The sequence below is a fragment of the Oncorhynchus keta genome, unplaced genomic scaffold (assembly GCF_023373465.1).
Source record: "Oncorhynchus keta strain PuntledgeMale-10-30-2019 unplaced genomic scaffold, Oket_V2 Un_scaffold_3531_pilon_pilon, whole genome shotgun sequence".
NCBI classification, from domain to species: Eukaryota; Metazoa; Chordata; class Actinopteri; order Salmoniformes; family Salmonidae; genus Oncorhynchus; species Oncorhynchus keta.
The window spans coordinates 1,147,700-1,166,276 of NW_026290920.1; the positions used below are offsets into that span (position 1 = coordinate 1,147,700).

At 45.8% G+C, this 18,577-nt stretch overlaps 1 protein-coding gene across 1 annotated transcript in view; it reads right to left on the reverse strand.

Moving 5' to 3' along the window:
- Positions 1-3,886: 3,886 nt before the first annotated feature.
- The window catches only part of map1aa (microtubule-associated protein 1Aa), a 74,580-nt gene continuing 59,889 nt past the window's right edge, over positions 3,887-18,577 (reverse strand). The window contains 12 exon segments of the mRNA XM_052515962.1: positions 3,887-5,428; positions 7,227-7,453; positions 7,727-8,056; positions 8,101-9,240; positions 9,424-10,047; positions 10,139-10,828; positions 11,020-11,616; positions 11,750-11,964; positions 12,102-14,320; positions 14,664-16,193; positions 16,483-16,623; positions 16,828-16,910. Coding sequence (XP_052371922.1) covers positions 5,273-5,428; positions 7,227-7,453; positions 7,727-8,056; positions 8,101-9,240; positions 9,424-10,047; positions 10,139-10,828; positions 11,020-11,616; positions 11,750-11,964; positions 12,102-14,320; positions 14,664-16,031 — 7,566 coding nt within the window. The 5' untranslated portion in view covers positions 16,032-16,193; positions 16,483-16,623; positions 16,828-16,910 and the 3' untranslated portion in view covers positions 3,887-5,272.

Consider the following 18,577-nt stretch of genomic DNA (forward strand, 5'->3'; position numbering starts at 1 on the left):
TCTGCAGTAGATTGCAACTCCGCCCCCTTTACCAGTTCTATCTTGATGGAAAATGTTGTAGTTGGGGATAGAAATTTCAGAATTGTTGGTGGCCATCCTAAGCCAGGATTCAGACATGACAAGGACATCAGAGTTGGCGGAGTGTGCTAAAGCAGTGAACAAAACAAACTTAGGGAGGAGACTTCTGATGTTAACATGCATGAAACCAAGGCTTTTACGGTTACAGAAGTAAAAAAAAAATTGAGAGCGCCTGGGAAATAGGTGTATTACTGGGAGCTACAGGACCTGGGTTAACCTCTACATCACCAGAGGAGGAGTAGGATAAGGGTACGGCTAAAGGCTATAAGAACTGGTCGTCTAGTGCGTTGGGAACAGAAAATAAAAGGAGCAGATTTCTGGGCGTGGTAGAATAGATTTAGGGCATAATGCACTGACAAGGGTATGGTAGGATGTGAGTACAGTGGAGATAAACCTAGGCATTGAATTCAACATTTGTATGTATTATGGATCCTCATTAGCTGCTGCCAAGGTATCCAGGCACTCATTTCAGAAGTTACCTGAAATCAGACACAGTTGAGGCTTTTGTATTCTTCAATACATGTTTTATTGATGATCACCACACTTTCCCCTTTGACAATAAATCTGCTGAAGTTCTATGTTCCTAAAGATAGAGAAGTATATTGCACTTAAAACAAAATATTTAAGAACAGTCATGAAGCTTGCAAAAGAAAGAGGAAAGCGATCCCAACGCCTTCCTTCCAGCACAGCCAGTGGAGGCAAGATGACGACCTTGCACCAGCCTTCCCCATACCATCCACAGTTAGCTTTTTAAATATGCATCTTTTAAAATGGAAAGGCTATTTTATTCATTTTTAAACTATTACCTACAGGATTAGAACCAATAAGGTAGCATGCACAGACAAGCAGAGTTTATTGGAATGATGGACAATCTTCATGAGGATTTTCTACATCAGGATTCTGAGGAGTTTTGGAGAATTCAACAGAATTATTATTTTTGCACAATACATTGTTACTGTTTTTGTTCTGTTTTTTTTTATTTTGAAAAATTCAATGCGTGAACCATTATAAATACCCTAGATATAAAATGTACTGATATAGTGATCCGAGTCACTATCTGGCAGTCAGTTTTGTGTGTTGTGGTTTGTGTATGTCTATGAATACAATGTTAATTCTAGTCTTCAGAATGACGCTGACATGAGTTAACAGTTGATGTCTCTGTTAAGACAACCTTGAAGTCAAAGACCACAGGAAAACTGGTTAAATTACAGCACAAGATTGAGCATCTTCTCATAGAGTTGCTGAGATATAAAGGGATACTGTTGTTCTGAATCCCATTCTCTACATGAAAGCCAATTGCAAGCACTGTAAAATTATCCAATATTTGTTATACAGAATGTTCTCTCAGCTAAACAATATAGCAGGCATGTTAGTTTGCCTTTGACTGTTAGTAAGACAATTACCTGTATGGTCAAAAATCAGTCTCTGAAAATGTAGAACTTGTCCAGTTTTCTTTAATCAATTGCTGACTAGTTAATTCCACTCGTTTCTCAGGGCAACCATTAGAAATGGACTTCAGACAAGAGTAAAGAAATAAAATAACAGACATTCTGCCCTAAAAATAAGTTCCGATATGCACTGTATTCACACACAATAGAGGAGACAGTCTGACTTTGACTGACAACACTTTTGAGTTGATGGAGCAGAAATATATACAACTACTAACTATTATGTCACCAAGGCAACCAAGATATCAATGTCCTCCACGGAGAACGTAAAGGTTAATCTGCTTCTTCACATTCGGATCAGCTGGAACACTCAGAACTAGCCTGGTTAAACCAGACTGAGCGCTGCTCTCAGTATTGTTATCGCAGCCTGGTTAACAGACTGAGAGCAGTTCTGTCTCAGAACTAGCCTGGTTAAACCTCTCAGTATTGTTATCGCAGCCTGGTTAACAGACTGAGCAGTTCTGTCTCAGAACTAGCCTGGTTAAACCTCTCAGTATTGTTATCGCAGCCTGGTTAACAGACTGAGCAGTTCTGTCTCAGAACTACTCTCTCTGATAATCTACATGGTCCGGTACATTTGAGCATCGGCAACGAGAAGAAAAAGACATTGCAGGATTCAAAGCGTGTTTACTGAAAGCATTTGACAATTCACTCTATTTTCTTTGTCTCTATGATATTACTTACGTGTGTGCCATATGTGTCTCAGAAAAACTGGAATACATTGCTGTATATTCTGATTGGCCTCAAAGATTGCGCAATGGTACTATTTGTCTCGACCCTCAAACAAAGCATGTTATAATTTGTTCTTTGTAAGCCTCAACTCAATGTCATGATGCAATAAAATGGAATTATAAGGGTTAGGATCTGTTCCATTTTCTAACAGTTAGTTTCTAACAATCTACTGAGTCCCAATTTACAGTAAAATTAAAGGATACAATTTAACTGTGCACACAAATGAAAACCCATCTTAAATAACACTGAAAATTACATTCTAGACACACTGACTATAATCACATAAAATCAAAAGCAAATTGTACATTTTGTCTTTTAAAAACATTCCAAGGCATTGAGTCAAGGTGATTGTGGTGGAGCAAAAACCTTTTGGCCTCTGGTCCCAAAGTTAACGGTTCTAAAACAGCCCGAGAGCAGGACACCTATTTCCCTTTCCATGGGCATCATAAGGGTTAAGAAAATAATACAACTCAATAGGAAATAACACGTCTGTCTGTGAGTTAACATTTCTCTTTTTCTGATTAAAAATGACTGCTTTTGTGTTAAAGAACATAAACACAATTGGTAGAAATCCCAAATTAGAGTATTTTCATATGAGTAGGCCTAAAAGTTCTTAGAATATGGGTTTGATCACAGTTGGTTCTTAAGTTGTTTGATCATTTGTGCTTCATGTTCACTATCGCTGACAGAGAATATCAGACCCTGTGATCACTGACTGGTAGAAGTACCATGTTAGTTTGCTTAGTAGGATGTGCAAATCATATTTTTGGACCTTTTGCTTTTAGTTTAGTGATCATACTACAACACTGACCTGCCCACCTAGCCACTACTTTACCATGGCAACCCATCCTCCATGTGCACCAAACATGCCATGATGAGAACATTCTAATCTGTATCTTGAAGCTTTCAGTGCCAACATGGCGTCCGTTCAAATTCTGAGACTGAAACGGAGTATGCCGAACACTGAAAATCTATGGCTTTGCCACAAGGGCCAGTTCAAGCAAGCATCTGAGTCTTCCTTGAACACACGACAGGACAGAAAGGCACATGTGGGTGACAGTCAAACCTCTATCATTTATGGAACCGCCCCACAATGTTCATCAACGTGGTCTTAATGCACGGCGCAAACACCTCACAGACAAGTCTTCAGACACTCAATCAAACTATTACCCTGTACAGGTGATGGGCCATGAACTCACAACCACATGGTCCTATTGCTGTAGTCATAACCAGGTTAGGTATGACTGCTCCAAATGGCACCCCTATTCCCTATGCAGTGCACTACCATAAGGCTCTGGTCAAAAGAAGTACACTACATAGGGAATAGGGTGCCATTTGGGACAATACCATGATGGTCATAGCTGGAGTACATACCACTAGTCTACACTATCTTCACCTTACACAAGTCCCAAATCACACCCATGTCTCTTAAAGGGTCAATACTAAATGTGAGAATAATCATATGATCTGTGATACCTTCCCAAAGTGTGGACCTCCTCCAGTTCACAGACAGTGTTGGTCTGTAGCTCTGCAGTTAAATAGCGGAGGGTTGTTGTCTTTAAGTTGCGTGACATCTTTTAACCTGACAGCCTCCTTTCTATCAGAGTTCATGAACACAAACAAGCTGCTTAAGCTATTTGTCATTTAATAAGCCACACTATTCCAAGCCAATGTGGAATGCTTACAGTATGTTATACATGTGTATAAATGCTATGACGAGGAAGTAGTACATTGAATATAGCAACATTGCAACCTGACATACAGTCATGAAAATTTTGCAATGAGAGTATTCTCCTTTCCTTTCATACAATAGCAAATGTTGGCTGGGTCCACGATATGTTTGTGGATGCAAGCTTGGAAAATAAATGCAAGGGTAATCTACTGTGCATGTTGTATATTGTACAATATACACCAGCCCTGTTCGACACATCTGGATGTGTTCTGGCTGGGAACATTCTCAAAAGACTTCACTTTACAACCAGACAACACTGATAGTTATGATTTACTGTACGCAGTATGGCGCTTGAGAAATCCATTAAAAGTGAATTTCACCTTGCAGAAATGACATGAAAACTGAATGGCAGAAATGACATGAAAACTGAATGGCAGAAATGACATGAAAACTGAATGGCAGAAATGACATGAAAACTGAATGGCAGAAATGACATGAAAACTGAATGGCAGAAATGACAAACTGAATGGCAGAAATGACATGAAAACTGAATGGCAGAAATGACATGAAAACTGAATGGCAAACACAACACCTTTGAGTATGACTCGATTTGTTTTTTCCACCCTATTCTACTACAAACATAATTATTCGACATCTAAAAGACTCTTAGAGACAATCTACTTAGAATATCATCTATGTCAATGTGTCAATATTAGGCACAAAGTTCAATGAGTGGCACGTGGATGAGAAAAGTACCATTGGCATTAGCATGGTGTATTCAGTTCTACAAAACATATAAACACTAAAGTACAAAATGCGTTTTGGTGTTGTAACTTCTTTAAACAAAGATTAAGTCTGTTGTTGATGATGACTCTAACATTATAATAGGGCATACTTGTGCATGAGTTATGCCTATTAGAAGAAAATCTGTCTTACCTTGAAGGAAACAGTAACCATTGCCTGGACATTTTGCCTGGATTTCTACCGTATGCACAACCATACTTGTTTCCTTGAATAAACCTTATAATTATAGTAGAGGAGCGTTATAGTCTGAAGAGCACCTTTATAATACAAACAATGACACTAACCATAATCAAACGTGTGGTTGTTGAATATCTCTGTGTCTAAAATGACACCCTACTCCACATACAGTCCAGTGCACTACTTTAGACCAGAGATGGTAGCTATAAGACCAATAGGGTGTAATTTGAGATGTACTGTTATGATATACTGTAAGAAATAAATCCCTAGAAAAGGCAGATCCAAAATATTTAAACAGACAGACTGAACCAGGGGAGCTGTGTGTTGTCCCATTACAGAGGGGAAGAGAGGGGGGTGGGGCTTAAAATTCAATCTTGCAGGCGGGGAAAGACTCATCCTGCATGACCACGGTGCTGCTGGAGGCCAGGACCATGATGTTTAGCTCCTGCTGCCGTTCATGGGTTTGCTGGTACCACTCCCGAGTCACATCTGTGTCATGGGTGGGAATCAACGTCACCTGCAGGAGAGAGAGAAAGAGAGAGGCAGAGAGATTGAGGTAATGGATAGAGGTAGGAGGAAGAGAGATTGAGGTAATGGATAGAGGTAGGAGGAAGAGAGATTGAGGTAATGGATAGAGGTAGGAGGAAGAGAGATTGAGGTAATGGATAGAGGTAGGAGGCAGAAATATTGAGGTAATGGATAGAGGTAGGAGAAGAGATTGAGGTAATGGATAGAGGTAGGAGGAAGAAAGATTGAGGTAATGGATAGAGGTAGGAGGCAGAAAGATTGAGGTAATTAGAGGTAGGAGGAAGAAAGATTGATGGATAGAGGTAGGAGGAAGAGAGATTGAGGTAATGGATAGAGGTAGGAGGCAGAAAGATTGAGGTAATGGATAGAGGTAGGAGGAAGAGAGATTGAGGTAATGGATAGAGGTAGGAGGCAGAAAGATTGAGGTAATGGATAGAGGTAGGAGGAAGAGAGATTGAGGTAATGGATAGAGGTAGGAGGCAGAAAGATTGAGGTAATGGATAGAGGTAGGAGGCAGAAAGATTGAGGTAATGGATAGAGGTAGGAGGCAGAGAGATTGAGGTAATGGATAGAGGTAGGAGGCAGAGAGATTGAGGTAATGGATAGAGGTAGGAGGAAGAAAGGAGGAATATCAGAGGAGAAGAAGATGGGGAGAGCATTAGAGAGAGAAGGGAGAGATGAAAAGGAGTAGGGGGAAAGATGGGAGATGGTGATTTAATCAGGTGTTAAAGCAGACAAAAATATCCCATGACTGAAACTGAAGTCCATCTCAGATGGATTGTCTGGGGCCAAGTTCATTTCCCCTTTCATGTAAAAAGTCATGACCATCCTGCTTTTATGGAAAGAGGATCATTTTGAACATGTATTAAACTGAGTTTGACCAATTCTAGTCCCCTTGATCTGCAGGCCTATAAAAGGTCCTGTCCCTTGGTCTATATTACCAGATGTGCTATTAACAATAAGCTTTATCACCTGTGGCCCACCTGATGCAGCATAGTGTCTACACATACATAGGCTGAAGTATGGGGTTTATCCATCTGTATTTACCCCATTGGACACAACATCCTGATTGATATTATTATTATTTATAATTATTGTTAATAATTATTCATTATTATTAAATCAGAAAATATGTTTTATTTCTTGGTTTCTATTGCAAAGTATGCCATTGCCCCTTTAAGAGCTCTGTTGCACAGCTGTGCCTAAACCATGCTTGAAACTCAGGTTGTAACTGCATTTTTAAATGATGCCACACTGGCAATTGTGGGAGTAGGGAAATAAATGTGTCAGCAATGGAAAGCTGGGATTCCCTCTCTTTAAACAAAAGCCCAAACTGCTTTCTGAAGTGTTTTCCCCACGCTTGCATGAACAATGGTTGTGCATCGACTGCTTGTCAGAATACGTTTCCCTCCCTATGGCTCTCGCAACTTAAATGCGCATCGAGAGGAATATTTCTCCCGCATAGAACACACAACAACAAGCCGTCCAGGTAAATAGGTCAACTATTCTACTATGGGGTTGTCTGATTGTTTTAACAACACCATTTACATGGCAGAAATAGTAGCACTGGTTCCATCCTGAGTGATAAATTAGAGGCTTTGAATTAATTTGCAAGGAGCAACAGTAGGCTACACTCCGCTGTTTGAGTTGAGCACCACAGGGAGTCAGATGTGCTAGTTAGTTAGTTAATTAAGATGCATAGGGAGTGAATGTCATGCACAGGTGATGTATTGATCCATCAACTGAATGATTGAGCTCCATCTAATTCTATGGTAGTGATTTGTTACCTGTAGGTTGGATCCCCACTGGGCTTTGCCCTCCAGTAGAGCATCCAGGACCACTCGGCTGGGCTCGTCATTTCCCACATCGTTCCCGCTCACCACGTAGTATGCAGAGCGGACGCGTTTGAAGAACTCCTGGTCCACGTTCTTAGAACTGCAGTGGTTGGGGATGTAGGCCAAGTCTACATAGATAGGAGGGCCTTGGGGAACCACGGAGCTGGACCTCTGAGAGCCTAGGGGGAAGGACAGATGTTTCCATGCAATTTGAATCTTTCCACAAGGTCGCTGGTTTAAACTCTGCTCCAACTGCTTATTTCCTCTCTCTCCCCTCCTTTCCTCAATCACTTTCCACAGCCTAGCAGCCTTGACTTAGCCTGGTCCCAGATCTGTTTGTGCTATGTTGTGCAATGTGTAATGCACTGTACTGTATACTACTAGTCATTTTATGCATAACATAATAACACGATTGTTGAATAAATATACTGTATAATGGGAACCATTGTTACCAGAGGTGCTCTTAACTCCGTTGGCCACCCTGCCGGCGTTGTAGCTGGACCTGGAGAGGTCATCGTCTCTGGAACCCTGTCCGTCTGACAGATGGGACATCCTCAAGCTCTTCTCTGTCTCCTTCTTCTTCAGCGAGGCGCTGCGAGGGGATGGCAACTGCTTCACTGGCATGGGGGACCGCTTGCGGCGAGCCGGAGATGCCGACTTGGGTTTCCCTGTCTTCCGCACGCCTTTCGTCTTGGGGTCCTTCTTGAGGGGCGACTCTGAGGTTGCCCGGTTCTGGTCATTGGCCAGAGCGTCGGGGTCCACCATGCAGACGTCGGGGTGAGGGGGTTGGGGAAGGGGTCCATGAGGGGGCGGGAGGGGGTCCCGGGGCTAATCCTGGAGGAGGAGGAGGAAGAGGAGTGATGGTGGCCCCCTCCCATGGTGGAGAACTTATCCACAGGCAGGTACTCAGTGTCCTCGTCCGAGTCCATGTTGCTGTTGCCCGTGATGAAGGGGCACTCCTTTGTCCCTGGGGGAACGTCTGAATCTGACTGCGACGGTATAGAGTCGCTGACGGAGGTTGGGGGGGTGTCTTCTCTGACTAACCCTAGCCCAGCCGTCCCGGCGTGGGGGACCGAGCCGCCCTGGAAGTGGGGGTGGTGGGGCTGTTTGTTGGCTCTCTTCTTGACTGACAGGTCATGTTCGTCCCCTTCCTGTGATTGGTCGCTCCTGCGTCCCCGCTCCTCGTCCTCCTCATCGCTGGACTGCTGTTGCATACTGGGATTGATGAAGGAGGGCGAGAGGTCTCCCTTGCGGGGTCTGTGTTCCGAGGAGGAGTAGCCAGGGGAGGCTTTAGAGGAGGAGGCGCCCATTTCAGGAGGGAGGTCCAGGTCGCTGTCATCATCATCATCTCTTCCTCCTGCTTCTCCTCGGCACGACGCCTCCGTGTAGAAGGGGGAGCCGAAGGTGTGATCAGTGGAGGAGAGGGAGAGCGGGCGGGCAGGGCACTCTGGTTCCATTTCACATTCCTCCTCAAACTCGTCCTCGTGGCGGTAATGAGGCGGGGAGTCGCCAGGAACCATGTCCATCTGGGGCTTCTGCATGTTCCACTCATAGGAGCCCCTCACCTTTTTCTCCTCAGCTGTACCCAGACCTGGGCTCACGCAGCTGGCTGCCGGCCCTGCACTGATGGGGGAGCTCATGCTGCTGACCTCCATGGGACCATTGACTGTGTCTGGCTTGGTGGGCTGCAGAGAGGAGGGTATGTACGAGGTGAGCACATCAGGGAGACCAGCGCCATCTATCTTACCTGAGGTGGTGGTGCTGCTGCCGTGTTTTTCGGAGAAGGACAGGCCCATCTCACGCATGTAACCTTCCTCGTCATCCTCTTCCTCAGTACTGTCAGAGTTTTCAAAGTAATGCTTGCCTTTTGAGTCGGGCCGTGGGGACGAGGTGACACCAAACAAACCCATGGTGATGGCATCTTTCTCCTTGGGTGACTGGGTGAAAGGCCCATAACCCCTGCAGCCTGCAGCTTGGACTCATCCGCCCATTCCGGTTTATAGAAGCAGTCCGACTGGGGGCTTTTGTTCACAACACTTCCTTCCAGCGAGGCAACATGCTCCTTTTTGTCTTCCGAGGAGGAAGCAGAGGAGTGTGAGTGGAAGGTTTGATCTCCTCAAAGGGGCTGTGAGAGAGAAGCGGGCCAAACTGGAGGTGGATTCTGCGGTGTTGGTGGTGGCCATCGTCATCTGCTTCTCCGAAACCTCCAGGTACTCGTTCTTAACCATCCCGCAGGAACTGGAAAAGGGGGAGGAGTCCATGGCCAGGGAGTGTTCGTCTTTAAAGGAGGAGTGTTCATCTTTAAAGGAAGCGTGTTTGTCTTTAAAGGAGGCGTGTTCATCTTTAAAGGAGGCGTGTTCATCTTTAAAGGAGCCGTGTTCATCTTTAAAGGAGCCGTGTTCATCTTTAAAGGAGGCATGTTCATCTTTAAAGGAGGCGTGTTCATCTTTAAAGGAGGCGTGTTCATCTTTAAAGGAGCCGTGTTCATCTTTAAAGGAGGCGTGTTCATCTTTAAAGGAGCCGTGTTCATCTTTAAAGGAGCCGTGTTCATCTTTAAAGGAGCCGTGTTCATCTTTAAAGGAGGCGTGTTCATCTTTAAAGGAGCCGTGTTCATCTTTAAAGGAGGCGTGTTCATCTTTAAAGGAGGAGTACTGAAGCCGGCACTGTCTGTATCGTGTTTGAAGATGTGGTCGGAGGCGTTGGCTGGGTCTCCAGCTCCTCGCCAAACTGCCGGCTGGTGGAGAGTGACGGACCGGACGTAGAGGAGGAGTAGCTGTAGGAAGAGGAGGACGAATATGCCGTGGCAGAGGTGGTGGTGTAGTGGAAGCCTGATGAGACTCCTACTGTGTCTCCTGTTTTCTTACCACCGTCAGCTCTCTCACTGTGGAAATAGTCATCTTTTCCCTCTTTGTCCTTCATCTGGCTGGACTGAAATGTCTCTTTCTCCCCACCGTAAGAATAATCAAACCCAGAGGAGTACCCAGAGAACGCTGTGGCGCCCATGTCATCTTTGCAGGTGGTGGAAGAAGGTGGCGTAGTCGGCTTCGCCTGGCTGTTGTAACCGTAGCCCGCCATGGAAACCATAAACTCTGGCTCATTCGAGCTCATGCCGTCTGGTGAAATCGGCTTTGCCTGGCTGTGTGTGTCCCGCTCTTTGTTGTACTCCTCATCATCGTCATCATCGTCATCATCATCCATGTCGGCACCCTCGTCCTCAGACTTCTCTCCAAGTTTGGCTGGGGATTTAGTTGTTATCCCCTCATCAGGGAGTTTGGAGTCTGTGAAATCTGTCTCTTTTGAGCTCATGCCGTCTGGTGAAGTCAGCTTTGCCTGGCTGTTGTAACCATAGCCGGCCATGGAAACCATAAACTCTGGCTCTTTAGAGCTCAAGTGGTCTGGTGAAGTCGGCTTTGCCTGACTATTGTAACCATCTGCACATTTCTTTAGTACATCCCTCTCTTTGTTGTACTCCTCCTCATCATCGTCATCATCATCATCGTCATCATCATCATCCATGTCGGCACCCTCGTCCTCAAACGTCTCTCCAAGTTTGGCTGGGGATTTAGTTGTTATCCCCTCATCAGGGAGTTTGGAGTCTGTGAAATCTGTCTCTTTTGAGCTCATGCCGTCTGGTGAAGTCAGCTTTGCCTGGCTGTTGTAACCATAGCCGCCATGGAAACCATAAACTCTGGCTCTTTAGAGCTCAAGTGGTCTGGTGAAGTCGGCTTTGCCTGACTATTGTAACCATCTGCACATTTCTTTAGTACATCCCTCTCTTTGTTGTACTCCTCCTCATCATCGTCATCATCATCATCGTCATCATCATCATCCATGTCGGCACCCTCGTCCTCAAACGTCTCTCCAAGTTTGGCTGGGGATTTAGTTGTTATCCCCTCATCAGGGAGTTTGGAGTATGTGAAATCTGTCTCTTTTGAGCTCACACAGTCTGGTGAAGTCGGTTTTGCCTGACTGTTGTAACCATAGCCAGCCATGGAAACCATAAACTCTGGCTCTTCTGTGCTCATGCTGTTTGGTGAAGTCGGCTTTGTCTGGCTGTTGTAACCGTAGCCAGCCATGGAAACCATAAACTGGGGCTGTTTTGAGCTCACACCATCGATGAATGGACTTTTGACTTCCTTTTCCGATTTCTCTTTGGCACCTTTCTCCATGTCTGAGTCAATAGCATCCTCCTCTTCATCGTCCTCATCCTCTTCTTCATCATCTTCATCATCATAATCATCGTAGTCTTCCTCATCCCTGGCTGTTAGCTTCCTCATGTCTATCTCCAGGTCCACCTCTTTGTCATGGTAGCTCATTGAAGAGGGTTTGGCTGCAGCACTACCTGTTACAGAGGCGTAATCACTGTGAACTTTATAAGGGGAGGAGTCTCTCTCTGATGATAAGGATGTGGTTGAAGCCTCTGGTCTATCAGCCATTGATGGGAATCTGCTCTCTGCTGTATCCACGTGGCTCACTTATCTTCTCTATAGATTCAGAGCCATGGAGCCATGGAAAGGGGGAAGAGGAAGAGGAGGAGGAAGATACATCTTTTCCATGAGAGCTAGTGAAACCCTCCTTGTCTGAGGGGAAAGCGGAGTCCTTTTTCTGTGTGTCCGTCTCATTCATACTGTCCTTCCCCATTTTTTCTGACTGGTCCTTCTGATAACTGGTTTTGTTGTCATAGATATCACTGTAAGAGAAAGTCTTGCCGTGTACATATGGGGTGTCCTGTCTTATTTCTTCTTCTGAGCGTTTCTCTCTACTCTCTCGCTCTGGGAAGTCATACAGATTGAACTGGACACTTTTCTCTGGCTCTTTCAAAGTTACATGGTTCTTTTTCTGGATAATGCTGCATCCTTTTTGTCATCTTCAGAGTCCAATTTACTTTGCTCTATTGATAAAGCTCTAGACCCTGTTCCACTTGGTTGAACAACATCATCTTCATCATCTTCCTCCACCTCGTCTTGTTCGTCCGAGTGCATGATCTGGGGTTTGGTTGTTTGCTCCATGTAACCAGAGAACTGTGTCTCGTCTGTCAACCCCGGTTTATTCTGCAGATACTTGGACTTGATGCCATCCTCTGCTAGTCCTTTGTCCCTCTCAGACAGCTTCTCTTCTTGAGGTGATTCATCGTCCAAGAACCTACCCTCCTTCTGTTCCAAATACTTCGCTTTAACACAGGGTTTGAGATCCCTTTTCTCATAATAGTCATCATCATCATCCTCATCTGATTCTTCAAAGGGGATCTTGTCACCAGAAAGCCCCATTTTATGGAGCTCAGTTTCAGTGTTGTCCATTTTGTTGTTTTTCTTCTCCTCTGTGGGGGAGTAGCCACTGCTGATGGGGACCGACTGGGTGGGTGAGGCCAGCTTCACGGTGCTGTCGCCTGGGCTAAGACATCTCTCTTCACCTTCAAACATGGAACTAGGCTTAAACCCGCTGGAGAAAGAGGGAGGAGAGGGAGGTGCAAAGGCAGTGGAGGGGGATTTATCCTTGTCCTGGAGCAACATGGCTGCCGTCGCCTGCTCGTAGCCCTCTTGGAGTTTCCCCAAGGGGATATCAACGTTGGGAGTCTGGTCCTCGTCTTCATCCTCCTCTTCGTCATACTCCTCATGGACGGGTTTGGTCTTCCTCCCAGCCTCCATCTCGGTAACAAAAGGCTGGTACTCCTTTGAAGGAGGAGAACTGAAGTTCTTGTCCTCCTCCAGGGATGAGGTGGGAGAGATGGTTCCAGCCGAGTGGAGGTAGTCCTTCCCGTGGGTGGCCTCGGTGCGGTAGGGGATGCTATTGACCGTGTCCAGGTGAAGAGAGCTCCTCCCTGTCTCTGTCTCTGTCTGCGGGGCGGTCACAGATGCGATGGACTGGTCGTCCGCCATGGAAGTGGCGAACGAGGACAGTTTGTCGTACTCTGTGATGGACGTGGCTGAGGAGATGTGCTCTTCCTCGGCGAGCGGAGCTGTGATGATGCTTGGATAGGCTGCCAACACTGGGTCATGTCTTCCCACAAAGCCTTTGGCTTTGAAGTCTGATGCGTCAGACGTAGTCGAGGCTCTCATCTCCCTAACACCATACACAGAGTCAAAGGATCCTGGAACGTCGGGAACGGTGATGTCGCAGGAAGCAACGTCGTAGCGGAGGTGTGGGATCCTGTCCTCGGGTTCTTCATGGATCTCCTCATCGGAGATGGTCTGCTCCGTTTCGGAATAAGCGGGAATAGTCTCATCTTGGATGAAGGACACTTGCTCAGAGGCAGCGGTAGTGGTTTGTCCAGAGGCGACTGCGGTTGAAAACGATTTAAAGTCGGTTGACTTGGTGTCCCATTCTTTTGATCTTTTTCTGAGTTGTATTTATCCTCATAATCCTCAATTCCTCCAGATCTGCTTTTTCGATAACGTCCCCTCCTCTTCTGAGCTGACACTCTTCTTCGAATTCATGTCCCCCTTAGTAGAGTAGTCGTCGCCGTATTTCTCCATTTCATCCTCATATTTCCTATCCATGCCAGCATTTCTTTTAATGTCCTGCCATTTCCCGACATCTGCACCTTTCTTTAGTACATCACTCTCTTTATTATACTCCTCCCCATCATCATCACCATCATCCATGTCAGCACCCTCATCCTCAAACTTCTCTCCAAGATTGGCTGGGGATTTAGTTGTTATTCCCTCATCAGGGAGTTTGGAGTCTGTGAAAGCTGGACATCCAGACATGACATCATTCTGAATGGGTTCACTCCCTAGCTTCGAGAGCTCATCTCGTTTTAAAGCTTCGAAGTCCTTGGTGAGGTCTTCTGGAGAGGATACAACGGACCCGTCTGCCAAAGCAGCAGCGGATTTTGGGGGGGCTTTCTTTGGGACAGACTTTTTCTCAGCTGTTTTCTCTTTGACCGGTTTGGCTGTTATGTTTTTGTCAGTCTTGTCCGTCTTGGGTTTGGCCTGTGTCTTGTTTGCCTTATGGAGGGTTTTCCTGACTTCAGGGGTAAAGGGTTTCAGGTCTGGTTTGGTGATGTTCCTCAGCTCTGGCTTACTCAGATCCTTCTTTTTCTCCTCCTTCACTGCTTCTGGGGTAAAGGGTTTCAGGTCTGGTTTGGTGATCTTCCTCAGCTCTGGCTTACTCAGATCCTTCTTTTTCTCCTCCTTCACTGCTTCTGGGGTAAAGGGTTTCAGGTCTGGTTTGGTGATGTTCCTCAGCTCTGGCTTACTCAGATCCTTCTTTTTCTCCTCCTTCACTGCTTCTGGGGTAAAGGGTTTCAGGTCTGGTTTGGTGATCTTCCTCAGCTCTGGCTTACTCAGATCCTTCTTTTTCTCCTCCTTCACTGCTTCAGTTTCAGGTCTGGTTTGGTGATGTTCCTCAGCTCTGGCTTACTCAGATCCTTCTTTTCTCCTCCTTCACTGCTTTTGTTTCTTTTTTCTCCTCTTTTTTAGCAGTATCATCTTTCTTACGTTTGTTGTCCTCTTTCTTTACTTTACTGATCTCTTTCTTCTCTTTGTCCTTTTTCTCCTCCATCTTAGATGGTCGTTCCTTGGAGTGTTTCCTCAGTGTTTTCTCCTTGGACAGCTTCTTTCTCTCCAGTTTGGCTGCTTCGGGTGCTGCCTCACTGTTTTGTTGTTGTTTGGTGGCTTTGGTAGCTTTGGCGCTCTCACTCTTCACCTTCTTCTCCTTCTTCTCCTCTTTCTTTTCAATTTTGTTCTCTTTAGCCGAGTCATTCTTGGACTCCTCTTCCTGCCCTTTAGCTTCCTTCTTGCTGGCTTTTGAGGCCAACTGTGTTTTGGTGGAAGATTTCAGGCTCTCCTTGCTTTCTGTTCTTGATCTCATCTTTGTTTGTTTTATGATTGGAGGCGGGGCCCCAGAGGATATGTCTTTCTGAGTGGCTACTGGGTAGCGCAGGAAGTCCAGGTGCTTCAGCTTTTCAAGCCCCTCCAAGATTTTGTTCTGCGGTGCATTTCCAGGGAACAGCACCCTGACTATCTTCTCTGTTGGACTATGCGGGATCCATACGATAAGAGCCGTTACTGAGGTCAAGTAAGGGACAGATATTTCTCCTTCTTTGCCATTGGACATCACAATCCCAGTCTTGGCCTTACTGTTCCCAGCCCACTTCTGCATAAGGAACTGCATCTCCTTGCTTTCCTTCACAGGGTTCAGAATGTACATGTCTAGCTTGCCAACGCCCAGCTTGTGGAAAAGCGTGATGGGCTCAATGGTGTTGCTAACGACCCTGTAAAGAGGTTCTGACTTGATGCCAAGCTTGTTGAGATACTGCAGTGTGAGGGATGCCTCCTCGATGCTCCGTTTGACCTTTAGCGTGGACTCAGGCATTCGTAGCTTCTCGGGGACGTTGAAGAACACCACACCGAGCTCAGGCGAGATCAGGTTCTTCATCCAGTCACCGTATGTGTTGGAGCCGCCAGATCCCTGGGACTGTTCCTCCTCCTGCTCAGCGATCTTCCTCTGGAGCAGCCCGTTGATGCCTGGGAGGTTGTCCGCCCCAATGTGGGTCAGCAGGACTGAGTCTATCCTGTCCAAGTGCCTGACCAGCTTCCAGAAACAGGACCTGCGTTCGGACCCTCCATCCACCAGGATGTTGAATCCGTTCACGGCGAACAGGGCAGAGTCACCCCTCCCTCCAGGGAAGATGTAGCAGCAGGGCTTGGATAGCTTCAGGAAACCACCCGAGGTGGGCGGTTCCAGGTTGTCAAAGGGCGACGGGACGTCCACCGTCTCCGAGACGTACTCTGTGAACTCCGCGACTCCCTCCATGTCGGGAAGCGTGGGCTCAGGGTTTAGGCGGTATTCCAGAAGGTTCTGGAGGTGCTGCTGCTCCTGGCTGTGGCCCAGTGAGCTCCAGCCCCCGTCTCCCAGGCACGATACTGTTAGCCTGGGCCGCTGGTCCGATGCCGAGTTGGACAGGACCTCAGTCACCTGGAGGTCGGACCACAACACAACATAAACATACTGTTAGACATAGCTTATATAAAGAAACATATTTTAAGAGCAAGTATACCTATTCATCAAAACAATATTTTATTTGAGCATATAACAAGAACATATTTAAATGAATCAACCCCTCCCTAAAATAAAAGAATCACACATATTGATTGAGAGAGTCCAGTCTGGATACTATTAACATAACAACAGAGTAACTACACAGTGTAGTCTATAAAGTGTAACGTCAACTTATAGTAAAGTGTTGATGAACAGTTGATCTTACTCCAGGATCAGAGATGATGTCAGAGAAGTGTCTCCAGGTGAAGGCTCCACCCTGCAGTGTGATGTCACCTCCCTGCTCAGAGCTCTGGCCACTTAGGACTAGTAGCTTGTGTCCAGCAGAGTCAGTGACCAGAGAACGGATCTGGACGGGAGGAGGAGAGGGACAAATAGAAGACAAAATTACATTAGTGGATTATCATCACAGTTGATTGACCTCATCAGTAAGCAGTATCTTTTCAAAAAATGTTCCTTTGAGAAACATCAACCGTACCATATTTTGTGTATAAAGGTGATTTCTGTGAAGGCAAAAGCCCTCAGTTGTCAGGTATGTCTGGGTCACACCTACCTCTGAAGCAGTAGTTTCCTCTGACGGGTTCACCAACACAACTGTCTCAAGGACATCACTCTTGTACTGCAGGGTCCTCTGTCCTGGAGAGGAAACAAACACAACAAAACACAGGGATAAGAATGATTCAACAACTAAAACAACAGTGCAGTCAGTAGTCGCGGTTCCTACCATATTTCTGTGCTTGGAAATACTCAAATATTGTAACGATCCTCGCTACATAAGCCATGTTACAATTCCCACCAAGTGGCTTAACCCTAATGATGCAATGGGTAGGGTGTTTGCCTTTCTCGCCAGTGACCTGGGTTCGCTCCCCTGCACCACTGTTCACTATAATGCTGCTTAGAATGCAGCATGTGAAAATAGACTAGACTTATAATTGAGGAATTGTATTATGTGGTGATGTGATAAGCCTTAAGCATTGAGGGTCCATTAAGGAACATGACCAGCAGTTTAACATGTGAGACCTCATGTTTTCCATGATAAGGAGATAGCTAGAAACGTACTGCAGTGATGAGTAACTTAGTCAATGACAGTGCAAAACCATTGGAAAGCAAAACCAGAGAACATGGATCAGAGCGATCCTCTGCAACCGTGCTTTAATATTATTGGAAGCGTAGACGCCATTAGTATTGTGGCCCATCATTATTGTTATTATTATTAGTGGTATTATTATTATGATAATTATTGTGATTATTATGATTATGATGATGACTATGATTATTATTCTTGCTATAAGATGAGTGTTCCTACAGTGTCTGACAGGGACACTTCCAGGATGCACTGCAAGTCTACAGCGGCATCACGGCAGACAGGGCTGTCTGTGAATTTCGCATATTAGACAAGTCAATTAACAAAAACACCAAAACGCTGGGGCTGTATGAAAACATGGCTGAAACCGATTCCTGATAATACAACATCTGAGCTTCTAGCATTAGTCAAACACAATTAGCTGCAGACAAACACTGTGAGCCATACACAGGCTTCCCCTCCCTCCAAGGTCCCCTCACTCGCCATCCTGTTTCCTCTCTGTTAATGTCTTAAACCCGTATATACATTCTCTTCCATGCCATGTAAACAACAACAATATTGCAAAAGCCTGATTAGCTGCAGCCTGCAAACCCCATTGGCTGTTGCCATGGGGATGCTAAGCTAGCTATGTTGCCGCTGGCTGAGTTACACTGACCCACTCTTGGCTATGGGAGACGCATTGCAGCATTTCTGAGGGGGAGGGAGGGAGGGACAGGAGGGAGGGAGGGCCAGACGTGCTGCATGGGAGAATAGACAGCAGAGTAACACAGGAGGAGACAGCAACTGCCAAGGCAGCAGTAGAAGCAGCATCCTGATCCTCCATGCAGGTGCTTCATCAGGGAAACTATTTTTAGCACAAAATGGTTTACTGGCTCATCTCCAACTGGAAGAATATGAGAGGGGTTTAATATCATGGGTGTTTTTTTCTTCACTGCAGAGGGGAAGCAAGGTTATTAGGAGGTAAATAGATGGAACACGGAAGGAGAATGACGTCTTGTTATCCAGGGGTTACGTGTAAGGTCAAAAAATACACCTCACCCACGTAAACGAGATGCACAAGCTATCGCCACGGGTGACATTTAACACTAATAGCTTTTTCAGCATCTGTGCCTAGTACCAGCTGATGACTTCCTCAAATTATGAGCTAGTTTGTGCTTACAAATGACCAGAATGTGCTCTGTAGGGTGTACTTAGCAAGCAAGCAGCACATATTGGCCTA